Consider the following 14,487-nt stretch of genomic DNA (forward strand, 5'->3'; position numbering starts at 1 on the left):
GTGCACGAGGATCATGTCGCCTACTGTTGTGTACTTTTCTTTCTTTATTAACCATTACCTGTCTATATACCTGATACACCACCTGACCTATCCACACAGCTTTCTATTCACATTTGTGCTGGTGTCCTTAAGCCTTACCCTTGCTTGATCTCCCTTCATTTCCTTTCAGAACGATTGAAATACATGCATTTTCTAGAGCACCGTGGGTGTCGTGGTGAGACACGACAGAAATGCGGGTTTCTTTTGTAATTCAGATCTCATTTACACCTGATGTCCTAGGTGAGAAAATTTCACGATCTTAAATAAGGATTCTAAACATCTGTTACCAAAATACTTCATCTAGTTATTTACAAATACCATCAATTATATCTCCAACGTTTTCACCCTCCGTGCCTCTCTGTGTTCCAAGATTCTAAACGTATTGTGTCTCCGTTAGGTCGGCCTTAGGAAACTCTTTAAATAGTACCTTTTGGATAGGCGTATGGGCTACCCTCGGGAAATCCCTTACACGGCAATACTTGTGGCTGAGGCTAGTTGTAGTAATCGTTCTTTCCGGCGCCACCACTACGTATTGGTCAGAATACTAATCTTCCTGTTCCACTATATTATACTTACTCAGTGCAAAGGCGCTCACCGCAATAACTCTCGAACTTGATGGTCCCTGTGCTTCCTGAGGTGCATAGGAAGATTGAGTTATTGATTTGGTCTTCGTCGGAAGGCTGCATGCGGTATGCGTTTACTCTGGATTGCGGTATGGTAGTCTCTTGTATGGAAAGTTAATTCGTTGTGGTGATGCTGACAATATAGAGGAGAAAGGAGGGATATAGTACCTCGGCGGAGCAAGTTGTAGCCACAATATTTGATACCTAGTTGGCAGTTCTCGGCGGTTGCGAAGCTGGCGGCCGCGAGCAGGTTGATGAGAGAGAACTTCATTTTGGTGGTGGTCGAGAAGATGGGAAGAACGATACAATTGGCAGTGTGTTGGGTATTTATAAAGTGATGATAAGTACTCGGTGTGATGTTGAGGCTTCTTCTATGCAGCCTTTCGACTTGTTCTATACATTGATCTGGATTCCGATTCAGAATCAACCTAAGGCGGGGTCTCGCACGACGGCGATGTTAGCGCATCCAGCTTCGAATTGCAAAATGACGTTGCAAGCTGGTACACATTGCGAATTGCAATATCTTAGAGGCAGAGTCGAGAAGTGCGGTGAATATCTAGCGTGGAATCCTTAGCAGCTAGAGCTGAAATTTCGGCTGCTTTTAACTCAAAGGAGTGACGCGCTAAATATAAAGTCTTGGAGTGGTGTCCATCTATGCACTCGCTTAATGATGAGGCTAAGGGATCTTAGCCCTGATTGAATTTGACTTATCGGTTAGTATGGCATGTAGATATTTCTAAAAAGGCGCGAAAATAGGTTTTAGGAAGTAATTAGTAGGTAACCCCTATTCGGAGGAGGTTTGCTCCATGAGCAAAGCCGTGTTCGAGGCGCGGACATAAAGTACGGTCCGGACAGTGGTGTCGTCATAGCGTTTGATGCGGCCATGAATCTATATTCGCAATCTGCCCATAGCCTGTAAGCTTCCTTTAACAGTAGGACTCCGATCTTATGTTGAGCAACTACCCACAGAATAAAATGGTTGCTTGGTGGCTGCCCTGATTTTAAGGAAGAGTCAAGGGGTATTAAGTTGCGAGGGTCAGTAGTAAGGGAAGGTTTACTTAGACTTCCGTCAGGAGTCTTTCTGAAAGAGGGTTTTGGCATGTTGTCAACCCTCTCGATCCTGAGGCGGGAAACTATCGCTCAGAGGTGACCAGCTGATTTTCAGCGACGATAATGCAAGGCTACGGGCACTCTGATGAGTGAGAAATACGGAAACAGAACTCTAACCAGGATTTTTTACTATCCGCTGAATTATTTTCATACACTTCGGCGTTCCCATTCTCTCCCCATCTTCTCAGTCACAACATAGTCTTTCTCATTTCCGCTCCGTTAAACTCAATTCGCTTAGCGTCGTTGAGCACTACTCTCAGGGCTAAAATCCCTTGCGATTTGATTAGCTGCCAATTTCCCTCCATGTTGGTGGAGAAGAAATCTTCGTGCTCCTAAGTTATGTAAAAAGGGTCTTCAAGGCTGGGGTGCATCCAAATTAGCACATGCATAAAAGCGTTGAAACGTTTCTCAGCAGGTGACTTAGCACGACTTGAGAGTATTACACCCGCATTTCTTGATCTTAAATCTTTCGGGCCCCTTCCTGTTTGCCGCCCTGGCAGATTGTCTTCTCAATCGAAGAACTTATTTAACATTCCCAACTTGGCTGAGCCTTCATCCCAGTCATACAGAGAGGTTACGATTCCATCCGCATGCGTGAGAATTTTTGAAAGCCAAATCCTCGTAGAATTTCTCTTCGTCAAAAAAGTGCGCGAAGCTTTTCGGAGTGTCCACAAGAAGCACTCAGGGTTACTAAGCATGATAGTTACCGGGAGAGAATCAATCCTTGTCATCATCATCGTCACCAGAATCACAAGAATCATGATGGCAATCTACCGGAAAGAGCCCCAAATACTCCATAGTTTCACCCCTCTTATGTGGCAACTAGCGTCTACAAATTGACTGTTTATGTAACCATGCCAAGCCACTATCTACTAGTGCCTGTACCTCTCTATGTACCATGGCTGCCCTAGAGGCTGTATATCAATACGGCAGCGCTCTTCCGCTGCACCAACCGAGCTTACGGTTTATTTGTCTTTAATCTCCCGTCGTGGCGGTAGCGATGACCGTTCCTGATGTACCCTTCCCTCAGGTAGCTTAAGCTACGGTCCCCAAGCACACATCAGCCCAGACAACAGGTAATCTTTATTTCTAAAATGTCACGTGACTCAACGGAAGCGAGGCCAGCGAAGGAATACCAGCAATTCAGGGGCATTTTATTTGTCCCAGAGGTATACAACAATAGACGCCTAGTCAAATTCCTTTGGCTTGCCGTCCATAGAATAAGACGAAGGGCTTTGATGCCGGAGCACATTGACAAGGAACTAGCCATGTGTGCTTAGCGATCTTCTCTTGTCATATTCTGTAGCCTTGCGGGGGGGATGAGTTGAGAGTGGTATGTTGTGGACTGAAGGTCTAAGGTGCTATATAATATTCAGTACATAGCCAATTGTAAAGCCCTTAGTCGACTAGATAAGAGCGAAACACTTCTTTGAAATTAGATAATGTTAATGTTATAATATAGGCAGCTTATCCTAGACAAAACAAGAATGTATTAGAGTAGCAACTAGTAAAGTGTGAGAGTGAGATATTGTGTGTGTGTTGTTGAGCTGTCTAGTGTCACTGATCTAATGATAATTTGGTAGGGATTATTGTGTTGTTGCGGTATGTTACATGAGATGACAGGAGGTAGTATCATCAAGCTAAAGGATAATGCATACTATACTCTTCAAGGATTTTAGTTTGCATAGTGTATTGTCACGATCGTTTCATATCTACTTTTCGTCTGGCCTAGAGTAATGCTGCGGGCCTATGGAGTCGGAGAGATCAAAGATGTATTGCTGCAGGTTGCTTATGCGCTAGATCCCAATCAGGTCTCGCGTCATTATCGCCATTGCAACCCCGCATGATTGGTTCATGCATCTGTACAATAGCAACTTCTAGCAGGCAGGCGAAAGCATTAACCAATGTGCCGATATCGAGATTTCCTGACTCACCAACCCGGACACAGAATCCGAAGTTTATCGTTCCAAAATTCGTCCGGCTGGGAACAGGGGGAGTAGCTGGGGTGAAGCTTAAATGTTGACTATTGCTATAGTGACACCCGCTGGTCTCGACTCCGACTCCAACACCATACATAGCATTCCTCCAAAAACACCCTCCGAAACAGGCTCAACATGCCAATAGTCTCTGGATTCGTAAATTTCAACCCGAATTCCGACATCCCTTCCCTCTCAGGCAGAGTCATTTTCATCACAGGGGGTATCTCCATCCCCTTTTCCTAGTTCGCACAGTATCGTAACACTCCTTAGGAACGGCAGGTATCGGTCTCGAGACTGTGAAGCTCCTCGCCGTGCACAACCCCGGCCATATCTACTTCTCTGGCCGCAACGCTCGATCCGGGAACGCCCTAATTGAGGAGATAAGGAATAAGCACCCGGATGTTGGGATCACGTTTGTGGATATGGATCTTTCGTCCATGGAGTCTATCAGCGCGGCATTAAAGAGCTTTGTGCATGATCGTCTAGACACTCTGATAAATAATGCGGGGATCATGGCGCAACCCCCAGCGTTAAGTAAAGATGGGTATGAGATCCAATTCGCCACAAACCACCTCGGCCACGCGCTGTTGACAAAGCTACTCTTACCAACCATGCTGAAGACCGCCGCGCTACCAGACTCCGATGTACGCATAGTGAACCTAACATCCGTCGGATACCGCGGCCATCCTCTGAACGGAATATCGTTTGACGAGCTCGATACCTCAATGAATCGCCCCATTTTAGGCCCGTGGATCCGCTACGCACAAAGCAAACTCGCAAACATCCTCTACGCCTCTGAACTCTCTAGGCGATATCCTAACCTAACATCGGTGTCTGTGCATCCGGGTGTTGTGGCGACGGAATTGGTTACGAAGCAGACGTTTTTGAATCGTGTTATGATTTATGTGCCGAATTGGTTGATGGGGGTGAGAATTCTGGAGCCAGAAAAGGGGGCATATAGTCAGGTGTGGTGTGCGGTGGGGGCGAGGAAGGAGGAGGTCAGGAATGGGGCGTTTTATATGCCGATTGGAGCTGAGAGTACTGGAAGGTTGGATGGGGTGGCGAGGAATAAGGAGTTGGCGGGGAGGTTATGGGAGTGGACGGAGAAGGTCTTGAAAGAGAAGCGAGGGGCTAGTACTTAGATATTGACTGCAGGCTATGCGTAACGGGGGACATGGCGCAGGTCACTGGGAGGAATTCCTGCTGTTTTCAGCTCTGGGGAGTTTACCTCGCACGGAGATCATAAACCTATGACTCTTCCTTCTCTTGGATGGCAAGTGATGTAGAATCCTACCGAGTGACTGTTATGGGCCGCTCGCTATACCTCAGGCGAAATTAGAGAGGATCCACAGCAGAAAGGTCATCCACAACTCTCATTTCGCCCGAACGCGAGCTTTCTTGGGTGACTTTGTCATGCAGCCCCCATCCTTAGTTGAATTCACCGAGGCACCGATCGCGTACATCCATAACAGAATCTTGCAGCGCTGTCCCCAGGCAGCTCACTAAGTCCGTCTTGTTGATCTCCTCCCCAGCCATAAATACCGAACCGTCCATCTGGAACGGGCATGTTGCATAGATGGCAGCGGCGATCAGTGCCCTGAAAGAAAGTTGATTCAAGCTTACTAGTAGTTCGGACCACATTTGAGACAATACTTGGAAAGTTCTCCTCGACAGACTCGAAATACTGTCTCATAAGATCGTCAATGGTAGTGTTCTTCGAACTCATGGAAGGCGGAGGAGATGGGGTAGAGTTTTCATATATGAGTGATGAGAGGGAGGGTTCGACCATGTTTGCGTAGGCTACGAGCTCTTTCTTGAGGACATCTCGCAAAGGGTAGTTGAATGCAATGCCGAAGGCAGATTCGCCATCTGCTATCCGCCATGGGAGAGAGAATCCACGTCCTTTGGCCGTTTCGGAGAGCGTCTTCTCGGCAAGCTTAGTCGTGCTGTCGCCCCAGAGGATGCCCTCGCAGCCGAGAGACTTCGCATACTCTAAGACCAGCCTCATCCTCAAAGTTGAGGTGACATCTGCGCGAGCGGTAGCGGACGTGAGTGAGCCTATCAATGCTGCAAGGCGGTCTGAGGCAGAGTGGTCGGGCGTCGTTTCCATCTTCGGACTTAGCCCAAGAAGCGGGCTGTCCTCAGGGACTAGACGAAAAATATCGTGCAAAGGGAGCGACGCATACTGATGGTCAGGATATCGTCCCCGGATACGAGCTAAGAGTTCGTCGCTTGGGCCAGAGGCCGCAGGGCTCAAAGTGTCAACGAAGAGAACTGCCAGTGAAAATCCAGTTCGGCCAGTTTTTGATGCTTGAGTTTTGAGATGATGATCGAGGATGTGCAGAAGTGTAACGGATGAAACACCAAAGGAGACGGGCAAGAGAATTTTCCGCTGCTGGGCTGGAGACGAGTAGCGGACTCGGAGCGATTCCATTCGTTTAATAGCCTTGGTGTGGACATATTTGACGAAGCAGTCACTGTGGAGAATTGAGGGAAGGTTGCAAAAGGCTGCATCTAAGAACACTCACCGGCAGAGAGGCTCACTTCTCACTACCAGAACAGCAGTCTTGTCTGCGCACCGCCTGCAAGGCTGTTCGGCTGCACCTGCTCCATGTTTGCCGGGCATGTTGTTGGTGTGGGTATGTTGAGGACTGCGGGAAGCCTGGGGGCGATGTGTGTTTGAAACTGCTGCGCCACAGGTGGGAAAGTGCAACCGGGCCAACCTCGGGGAGCCTGCGGGCGGAATTTGTAGAAGACTGACGACGCCGCGTTGGGCAACCGCAACCTCGCCCGCGACTTCATTAAAAGCACCCTTCATTCGCAGCGTCGCATGTGACGGCAACATTCACCCATCAAACGCGAACCTACAGCTTCCTTCCTCTGTCCAAACTCCCATCCTTCCCCCGTGCCAGCTCCGCCAGCTGGCCTTCCAGACATGATGAGGCCATGGCTGCGGACAGCTGCGGTCCTGCTTCTGTCGACCATAGTAGCCGTCACAGCTGTTGATGTCACGCTGGTATGAATTCCAAGGTCACGGGGTCTTGCGCTATCGCTAACACACGCCCAGACGCAAAAGGACCCCCAGAAATGTTCCGGCATGTATAGCAAGAAGTCGTGGGGCGGAAATCAGGAGCCCTTCATTTTGGTCAAGTTCATCAAGGACAACAAGGAGGGGGAGGCAGATCCCACCGTCGGCGTAGTCATCTGGGAATGGAAGGACGCGAACCTGCTCGGCAAGCCCACCGACGCCGCTCTAGATGATGTACGCCTTCCCGCGCTCCCCTCCCTGGTATCCTGAAGATGGCTGACGAGAGCAATGCAGCGCAAATACATATGCGATGACGAGTCCATCGGCCAGAGCCTCTGTAATGAGACGCACAAGGGCGAATGGATCCTCGCCGACAACTCTGACATGCTCTCCAAGAACTACATCCGCACCGCCGCCATCCACCTCAAAGAGCCCCGACCCATCAATTACCCCGTGGCCTCGGCCGCCCAGGCTAAGATGACGCTTCGGACGGGATACTACTGTGTTGCGACAGCAGCTTACTCCGATAACATCGATTACACGGCAATTGTGAGCTTCCGAAACGCCTACGGGGAGCTACCGGCTGCCCAGATTGCTAAGCTTCCATTCTACGGAGGCATCACAATTGTGTATGCCGTCATCGGAATCTTCTGGGCGTTCCTGTACGTCCAGAACCGGTCCGACATCCTCGCCGTGCAAAACTATATCACAGCCATCATTGTGTTCCTAGTCCTCGAGATGTTGATGACGTGGGGCTTCTACGACTACCAGAATCGACATGGCAACAACCTGGGCGCGAAGGTGCTCATGATCATCGTCGCCGTCCTCAATGCCTTCCGCAATTCATTTTCCTTCTTCCTGCTCCTGATCGTGTGCATGGGATACGGTGTAGTCAAGCCAACATTGGGCAAGACTATGACCATTGTTCGCTGGCTTGCCGTTGCGCACTTCGTATTTGGCGTCATTTACGCCGTCGCTTCGCTTACGATCCGACCGGATGATGCGGGGCCTCTGGTTCTGCTCGTCATTCTTCCCCTCTCAGCCACGCTTACAGCCTTCTACATCTGGACGTTGAATTCCTTAAATCTCACCATGAAAGATCTCATGGAGCGGAAACAGCACGTCAAGGCGGACATGTACAAGAAGCTATGGTGGTGCATCCTGGCGAGCATTATTGTCATCTTCGGCTTCTTCTTCATCAACAGCTTCACCTTTGTTGGAGCATCAAGTCCAGATTTCGCGCCCCGTCACTGGCAAACAAGGTGGTTTGTCCTAGATGGATGGCTGAACCTAGTATACCTAGCCGATGTGTGCTTTGTTGCATACATGTGGAGACCAACGGCAAACAACAGGCGATTCGCTATGAGCGACGAGGTATTGTATTCCGAATCACTGTGCTTTCTTCCGAGGCTTACCCGACGTACAGATCGCCCAAGATGATGAAGGCTTCGAGATTGCGTCTCTCCGCGATTCACTCGATGAAGAGGAAGGTCCGTCAAGCCACCCGCCCGCATACGATCCAGCGCCACGACACCGCAGCCCAGGTCACGGCCAGGGCTTCAACCGTGATATCTCACCCCTTCCCGCTCCCAAGCCTCAAAAGCCCGTAGTGCCTCCTAGAGAGAGTCTAGATGGTGACACCATTTTCGCAGTGGGCGAGGACGATAAGTGGAGTGACGACGAGATTGAGCCTGCCAGCCCGACGGATGGTGACGAGCGCACCCGATTAACGAGCAGGAAGAACGATTAGTGACAGAGCTTGTACAGTACCATTATCAGGAGGTCTTCGGTCGGATAGGGAATCTCTCTGGAGGATGCAGCATGGGTGTACTGATGGCGTTCGTCATTTCATTGGATATTTGTACTGTACAGAACCACATCAGGTTGTGTTTACGTCTCCTTTTCTTACGCATTTCCGGCGTTCTATAGTCAGCCAGTATCGATCTTCGAATGCTCAATGACTTATTGCTGTGAAACCTATTTCGTAACACTGAACATAGCGCGGCAGGAGTTCATTTTCCGTTTTGGGATTCAACCCCTCGCGTCCATGGGGGTCATCGTGCCTTCCAAATTCACAAGACACCTCGTTTTCGAAGCGTGACAGGATATTTCCACTCTCACCTTCAACCTCACATTTGCTCTCATTCCCGACCATTCCCTACTCTCCTCCCCAAACTCAACCCTGCAGTCTATGTTGCGCTCTGTTAATGCCCAAAGCTATCAAGTTGTCATCTCTACCCAAAATGGTCGCCTGCATCGTATTCACATTCCTGAAGCGACTCATTCTCCTGTTTCCCAATGCCTCCTTCATGACAACCCCCCTTCACGACCATCTTCATTTCTCTCTCATTCTCATCCCGATTGCTCACGTGCTCATATTTAAAATGGCTTTTCGATTTCGCATCATGTCTACCTTGATTATCGGGGTGTGGGCTTCAGCTTCTTTGAGTCTGATCATGATTATGATATTGTCGATGATCTCACCTCCGATTCTGGCCTTACTCGCGACAAACACTGGCTTCTCTCCCCGAACAATTCCAAGGCAGTGGCCGACCACATGAACAACGTCGGTCTCATTAGTATCTTCAGCGAATACAAAGACATGCTAAAAAACTACACCATCGTCGACTTCGAGGGACGAAAGCCCATGAACCAAGATCTGATCGACTCCCCACGTTACTATGTCATGGTCCTGGGTATGCTCGCAATCCTCCACAGCTAGAATATGTCGCGTCGCATCCACCGCTGGATTAATGCTGATTACGCCAATATCGGACTGCGCAAGGATAAAGAAGACCAAGCTATGAAGGGGGTGGCAGGGTTTCAGAACGGGAAGCCATATGAGCCGGGAAGCCTCCCGCTGAAGTCAATGATTACGAAGGTTACACTAATGTCGAAAGGTATGTCTACCTACACTTTTCCCGTTGTGGAAGGGGGTAGTATGCTGATTGCTGCCTCTAGATGAGCATGATTCCTAGGGTGGAGACAACCCCGTCAGAGTATGATCTGAGATAACGAGATAGCTGTGAAGTTTTATGGTACAAAGGACAAGGCGGTAGATATCTTCAACGTCTCCGACGGCAGGAACGGGGACACGGAGATGGGAGATAGTGGTGAGTCGTCTACGTCCGGAGATACCCGCGGCAACACCGCGGAGAATATGACAGCCTCTACAGCAGGGGTTACTCGCGGTTGGTGGGTGTAACCTAGGAAGAAGAATGAGCCTCGCAAGCCCAACGACATGTACGTTTTCTGATCAACGAGAGTCTTTTCGCGTTCATTACTTACACCGAGGTGTAGGATTGGTCAAGTGGGTATGTTAGCACGGACGCATGTTAATGCCCATTGATGTTCGGCAATGCTGCTATGTTCGGCAATGTTCGTAGGCTTCAATGATGGATATAAAAGGACTTTAAATGGGATGAGTTCCAAAGACTGGGTGGAGATATGCGCGATACGCGGTTTCCACTGTCTTCAGATGGGATATCTCAAACATGCTGAAGCTGGATTTTGATATTGGTTGGGGCTGTTCCCTCGTAGCTTCCTACCACTTGCGATGTGCGCTCTTAGCCAAGAGCGGGAGTGGTTGTATCTATTATGTGCAAAAATCAGGAAATTTCTTGGCGTTCCTCAGATCTTTTTTCCCCTCACTAAAATTGCATAGCTAATAGGCTTGTTTGTCCTAGTATCTCCATCTGCTGCAGATCAACTCCTTAAACAGAGCTTTGCCATCTTTATTGCTAATTTTAGAAGGCCTTCTAAGCTTCATAGTAAGTGGCTTACAGACGCTGCTATAAGTCTTAAGATTATTCTCTACATTATAAACTATGTAGAGAGAACAACCCTTACAATTAGCAATTGCAGTTCTAGACTATCTAAGCAGAAGAAACTAACAGATGTTTATACAAACACAATTATTAAGCTCTTAGGTGCTTAGTTTAAGATATTAGTGTAAGGCCGGATGTCCCAGAACGGGCCAGTATGGCCTCACCTGACCTGTTTGGAGGTCATATGACCTGTGCTTCGTATATAAGCATGAATCCTGACAAGCGAGGCTTGGCAGCGATTCGTCTCTCTTACAATACACTCCTATCTTTCTCCGAAAGCTTGCTCTCAGTGCTATCCGTGCTACCTACCATCCCATCTTTACAATTAGGGTAATTAGGGCTAGCTAGGAAAAGGATAGAGGCGCTATAAGTGCAATACATTAAGAATAAACACGTTGTTACTCTTAAAAAGTTAGTATAGGCGCTTCTTTATACAAAATAAAGGCTTTAACTTACTTAGGGCTAATCTAATTGCTATTTGTTAATATATTAGGAATTCTATTAAGATTCTAATCTCCCATACAATTTTAGTAGGGGAAAAAAAAAATCTGAGGAACGCCAAGAAATTTCCCGATTTTTGCACATAATAGATCACCTTGGCGCCAAGCCTCCATTGGCCGCAGGGCCGATAATGTAAGTTAAATTTCGTCATCAATGGGCCATTCGAGAGGTTCCCTCACTTCTCTTCTAACGCCCGCCTTTCTCAATGGCTTTGGTTCCGATAAAAGCCCCGTTGAGGACATGTGTATTCATTTGCGAATCCTGCTCAAGAACTCTTCGCGCCCGGCGTAACCCCCACTTTCGTATCTCGAACCCTCCCCGCACATCCACACCATTCTCCACCACATCCCCACTCCGCACTTCACGACCTCTACGCCCTCAGCAAGCCACATTCACTGCCCACCGGACTTCTAATGCTCGCACCCAACATCGTCCGCCTCGACGAGACTATGCTACAAACCCGACTATCTCCAGTCTCAGGCACGAGAAGCCGCTCAACATCGCACCGCTCCACCACCGCCGCCTAATATCCCTCTCCGGCGCCGACGCCCCAAAATTCCTCCAGGGGCTAATAACCAACAACGTAGACCCGGGAGTCCTCTCCCCGTTCTACGCCGCCTTCCTTGATGCTCGTGGACGGGTGCTGTGGGATGTGTTCATATGGCCACAGACAACTCCTGGAGAAGCCTGGGGGTGTTATATTGAAGTCGATGGAGGAGAGTTAGAGGCATTACTGCGACATCTGAAGAAGCACAAGCTCCGTTCCAAGATCAATTTGAGAACTTTAGATGCGGATGAAGTGAAAGTATGGGCAGATTGGGCAGGCGTCACCATGCATATGGATTTACCAGCTGGAAATTTAGCTTTTCTGACGGACCCACGGGCTCCATTTCTCGGAACACGGTTCCTGCTTTCTGGGCCTGGGTCGGAGAATCTCCCGGAATTAGACGAAGAATGCCGTGTGCAAGGGACAGGTCGGCAATACCAGGTCTGGAGATATATCAACGGGGTACCAGAAGGTCCGGCAGAAATCCCAAGAGAGATCGCATTACCCATGGAGAGCAATATTGATTTAAGTGGGGGTATTGATTTCCGCAAAGGCTGTTATGTGGGCCAGGAGCTAACTATTCGCACCAAGCATACGGGTGTTGTTAGGAAGCGGATTCTGCCTGTTCAACTGTATCATACAGGCGAGGAACTGGAAGAGGATGGACTGCCGCGCTATGACCCCGCCTGGACGGGTGAGGTCGATATAGGTGCGGATATCAAGGAATTAAATGGGGAAGGGGAGATTAAGAAGGGGCGAGCGGCTGGCAAGTTGCTTGCAGGTATTGGGAATGTGGGACTTGCGCTTTGTCGCCTGGAGATGATGACGAGTTGGCGGGTTAGTGCGGAGGGTGGGAGTTGGAAACCTGGAGTAGAGTTTGGTCTTCAGGGGAAGGATGGGGTGAATGGGGATGGGAGATTGGTAAGGGTTAAAGCTATTGTACCACCGTGGTTGAGGGTGAGGGAGAAGGAGATTTGGGAGAAGGGGAGGTCGCAGCATGGGTGATGGGTTGGAAAATCGATAATGTACCAATACGAATGTGTGTATGTACAGAGCGCTGAATACGCCCCTCGTGAGCGCATTTTTCTTTTTTCAGTGCAAGATCGTGAATATAGTGGGGCAGTGCAGTGTGGCTGAGTGCACGCGACGTCATCTCAACTCTCTCGTAACTTGCCTCCTCTCTTCTCCTTCCACCGTACATGTTCCTCTCCCACCATACATACATATTCCTACATTCAAAATCCCATTCCCACAGCCACTATGGCCGTAGCAACCTCACAGACCCCCGGATCAACTTCAACTACATCAAACCACTTCTCCATCTCATCCCTCATCTCCCGCTTCCGTTCCAAACGACAACGAGATTCCATTCAGCGAATCAAAGAATCACTTCCACCTCTAAAACCGTCCCCGTTACCACTCGTGCTCCCAGAACATCAGGACACGTTATCTAGACTCGGCTGGGCCACTGTGACACTTCCTACTTCTACTTCCACTAATATTACCACTACCATTCCTAATGAAAATTTAAATGCAAATGCGGGCTTAAATTCTATCCATCCCCAACCCCAGTCCCCAGCCCCAGGAACCCACCCCCTGCTCTCTGCATCCTCCGCCCTCTTTGCCGCTAGTGCAACCTTCTTCGCCCTCCCGGCCACTGAAAAAGCTCAATGGAAAACGAAACTCGGGTCCGAAGAAGGCTGGAGTTGTATCCCAGGGGAAAAGGAATTTATTACGCTAAGAACGATTGAAGGCACGCCAGAGGTGCTGAGAGAGGCTGCGAGCAGGTATTGGGAGTGTGCTGGGATGTATTTGGAGGGGTGTTTGGGGAGGGTGGAGGGAGCGTTGGGTATGCTTAGCGGGGAAGATGGGGAGATGAAAGAAGGGGGGAAGGAGGGTTCAGAGGTAATGGGGGGTCTGAAGAGGTTTGTTGGGCCGTGTAAGAGATTGGGAGAGAAAGAGGAAGATAAGACGGCAACGATGTTGAGATTGTTTAGGTATGAAGGGTGGGAGGAGAAGGTTGTTGCTGAACGTAAGTCTCGCCTGGTTCCCATAAAGCCCTCCTGCTTCCCTACCCCCCCCCCGCCTAAGATGGACACCCTTCCAATCCCCTAGTAAACAAAGTCAAAGTCGTTGATATATGTCTACAAATCCCCCTTAATTCTTTCCAAAATACCGGAAAATATTAATCCTTCAACTTATCCCCTTACACACATTGATTAAAACTCTCCCAGGACATGCCGACCTAGGCCTCCTCTCCTTCGTTATAGGGAGCACACCTGGTCTCGAAGTCTGGAACGGCACGCACTTCATCCCAATCGAGAAATCCTACAATTCCCCTTGCGCAACCCTGCTTTCTGGGAGGCAGTTGCAGCGCCTGACGAATTACAGGTATCCGGCTGGTGGACATCGGGTTGTGTCGTATGGGAAACCAACCAACCACGTACCCGCATCTGCATCCCCGGCAGCTGAGCATGTAGGAGGGGTAGGAGGAGGTGAGGTAGACGCAGTAGAATCAAACTACAGGTTCAGTATAGTTTTCGTCCTGCGAGCGCACGAACCTATTATTGTAGATACAGACGCGTTGACGACAGAGATCACGGGGGTGTGGAAGGAGAAGGATAGGATTCGGGGGATTACAGCAGGAGAGATGTATGCGGAAATACGAGCTACGCATTTTAATATTAATACGGGGTTGAAGGAAAGGGATGAGCAGAGGAGGAAGGTGGCAGAGAGGAAAAGGATGGAGATGGGGGTTAGTGGAGCAGGATAAGAGAAACAGTTGGGCCGGTCTGGTACATGAGCGTGAAATTCGGCTATATCACTATCTAGA

The 14,487-nt window shown here is 49.2% G+C and overlaps 7 protein-coding genes across 7 annotated transcripts; 5 read left to right on the plus strand and 2 right to left on the minus strand.

The window, feature by feature from the left end:
• Positions 1-611: 611 nt before the first annotated feature.
• On the minus strand, positions 612-933 carry BDR25DRAFT_230961 (uncharacterized protein; the record flags this gene model as incomplete). The annotated part of the gene is made up of 2 exons (XM_033685364.1): positions 612-739; positions 801-933. 2 exons carry the CDS (start codon positions 931-933, stop codon positions 612-614), a joined length of 261 nt encoding a protein of 86 aa, XP_033545545.1.
• A 2,953-nt stretch (positions 934-3,886) lies between these two features.
• BDR25DRAFT_326449 (NAD(P)-binding protein) lies at positions 3,887-4,893 on the plus strand (the record flags this gene model as incomplete). Its single annotated transcript, XM_033692275.1, has 2 exons — positions 3,887-3,971; positions 4,022-4,893. 2 exons carry the CDS (start codon positions 3,887-3,889, stop codon positions 4,891-4,893), a joined length of 957 nt encoding a protein of 318 aa, XP_033545546.1.
• Positions 4,894-5,189: 296 nt separating this feature from the next.
• Positions 5,190-6,377, minus strand: BDR25DRAFT_230558 (uncharacterized protein; the record flags this gene model as incomplete). Its single annotated transcript, XM_033685343.1, has 2 exons — positions 5,190-6,228; positions 6,280-6,377. 2 exons carry the CDS (start codon positions 6,375-6,377, stop codon positions 5,190-5,192), a joined length of 1,137 nt encoding a protein of 378 aa, XP_033545547.1.
• Positions 6,378-6,848: 471 nt separating this feature from the next.
• On the plus strand, positions 6,849-8,529 carry BDR25DRAFT_230241 (uncharacterized protein; the record flags this gene model as incomplete). Its single annotated transcript, XM_033685332.1, has 3 exons — positions 6,849-7,013; positions 7,074-8,153; positions 8,206-8,529. 3 exons carry the CDS (start codon positions 6,849-6,851, stop codon positions 8,527-8,529), a joined length of 1,569 nt encoding a protein of 522 aa, XP_033545548.1.
• Positions 8,530-9,504: 975 nt separating this feature from the next.
• On the plus strand, positions 9,505-10,721 carry BDR25DRAFT_315699 (uncharacterized protein; the record flags this gene model as incomplete). Its single annotated transcript, XM_033691544.1, has 5 exons — positions 9,505-9,679; positions 9,803-9,974; positions 10,080-10,093; positions 10,466-10,549; positions 10,717-10,721. 5 exons carry the CDS (start codon positions 9,505-9,507, stop codon positions 10,719-10,721), a joined length of 450 nt encoding a protein of 149 aa, XP_033545549.1.
• Positions 10,722-11,300: 579 nt separating this feature from the next.
• Positions 11,301-12,716, plus strand: BDR25DRAFT_304723 (Aminomethyltransferase folate-binding domain-containing protein). Its single transcript, XM_033690269.1, has one exon. It carries the CDS (start codon positions 11,313-11,315, stop codon positions 12,657-12,659), a length of 1,347 nt encoding a protein of 448 aa, XP_033545550.1. The 5' UTR covers positions 11,301-11,312; the 3' UTR covers positions 12,660-12,716.
• Positions 12,717-13,524: 808 nt separating this feature from the next.
• On the plus strand, positions 13,525-14,460 carry BDR25DRAFT_304724 (uncharacterized protein). The gene is made up of 2 exons (XM_033690270.1): positions 13,525-13,686; positions 13,889-14,460. The coding sequence occupies exons 1-2, from the start codon at positions 13,530-13,532 to the stop codon at positions 14,425-14,427; spliced, it is 696 nt and encodes a 231-aa protein (XP_033545551.1). The 5' UTR covers positions 13,525-13,529; the 3' UTR covers positions 14,428-14,460.
• The last annotated feature ends 27 nt before the right edge of the window (positions 14,461-14,487 follow it).

This window comes from Lindgomyces ingoldianus (assembly GCF_010093535.1).
Source record: "Lindgomyces ingoldianus strain ATCC 200398 unplaced genomic scaffold BDR25scaffold_23, whole genome shotgun sequence".
NCBI lineage: Eukaryota > Fungi > Ascomycota > Dothideomycetes > Pleosporales > Lindgomycetaceae > Lindgomyces > Lindgomyces ingoldianus.

Bases quoted from the DNA above. Each gene is read 5' to 3' on its own strand.
- BDR25DRAFT_304723 (XM_033690269.1), top strand. From the start codon at position 11,313: ATGGCTTTGGTTCCGATAAAAGCCCCGTTGAGGACATGTGTATTCATT.
- BDR25DRAFT_304724 (XM_033690270.1), top strand. From the start codon at position 13,530: ATGAAAGAAGGGGGGAAGGAGGGTTCAGAGGTAATGGGGGGTCTGAAG. The intron at 13,687-13,888 runs GTAAGTCTCGCC...AAACTCTCCCAG, and splicing joins GGAGAAGGTTGTTGCTGAAC to GACATGCCGACCTAGGCCTC.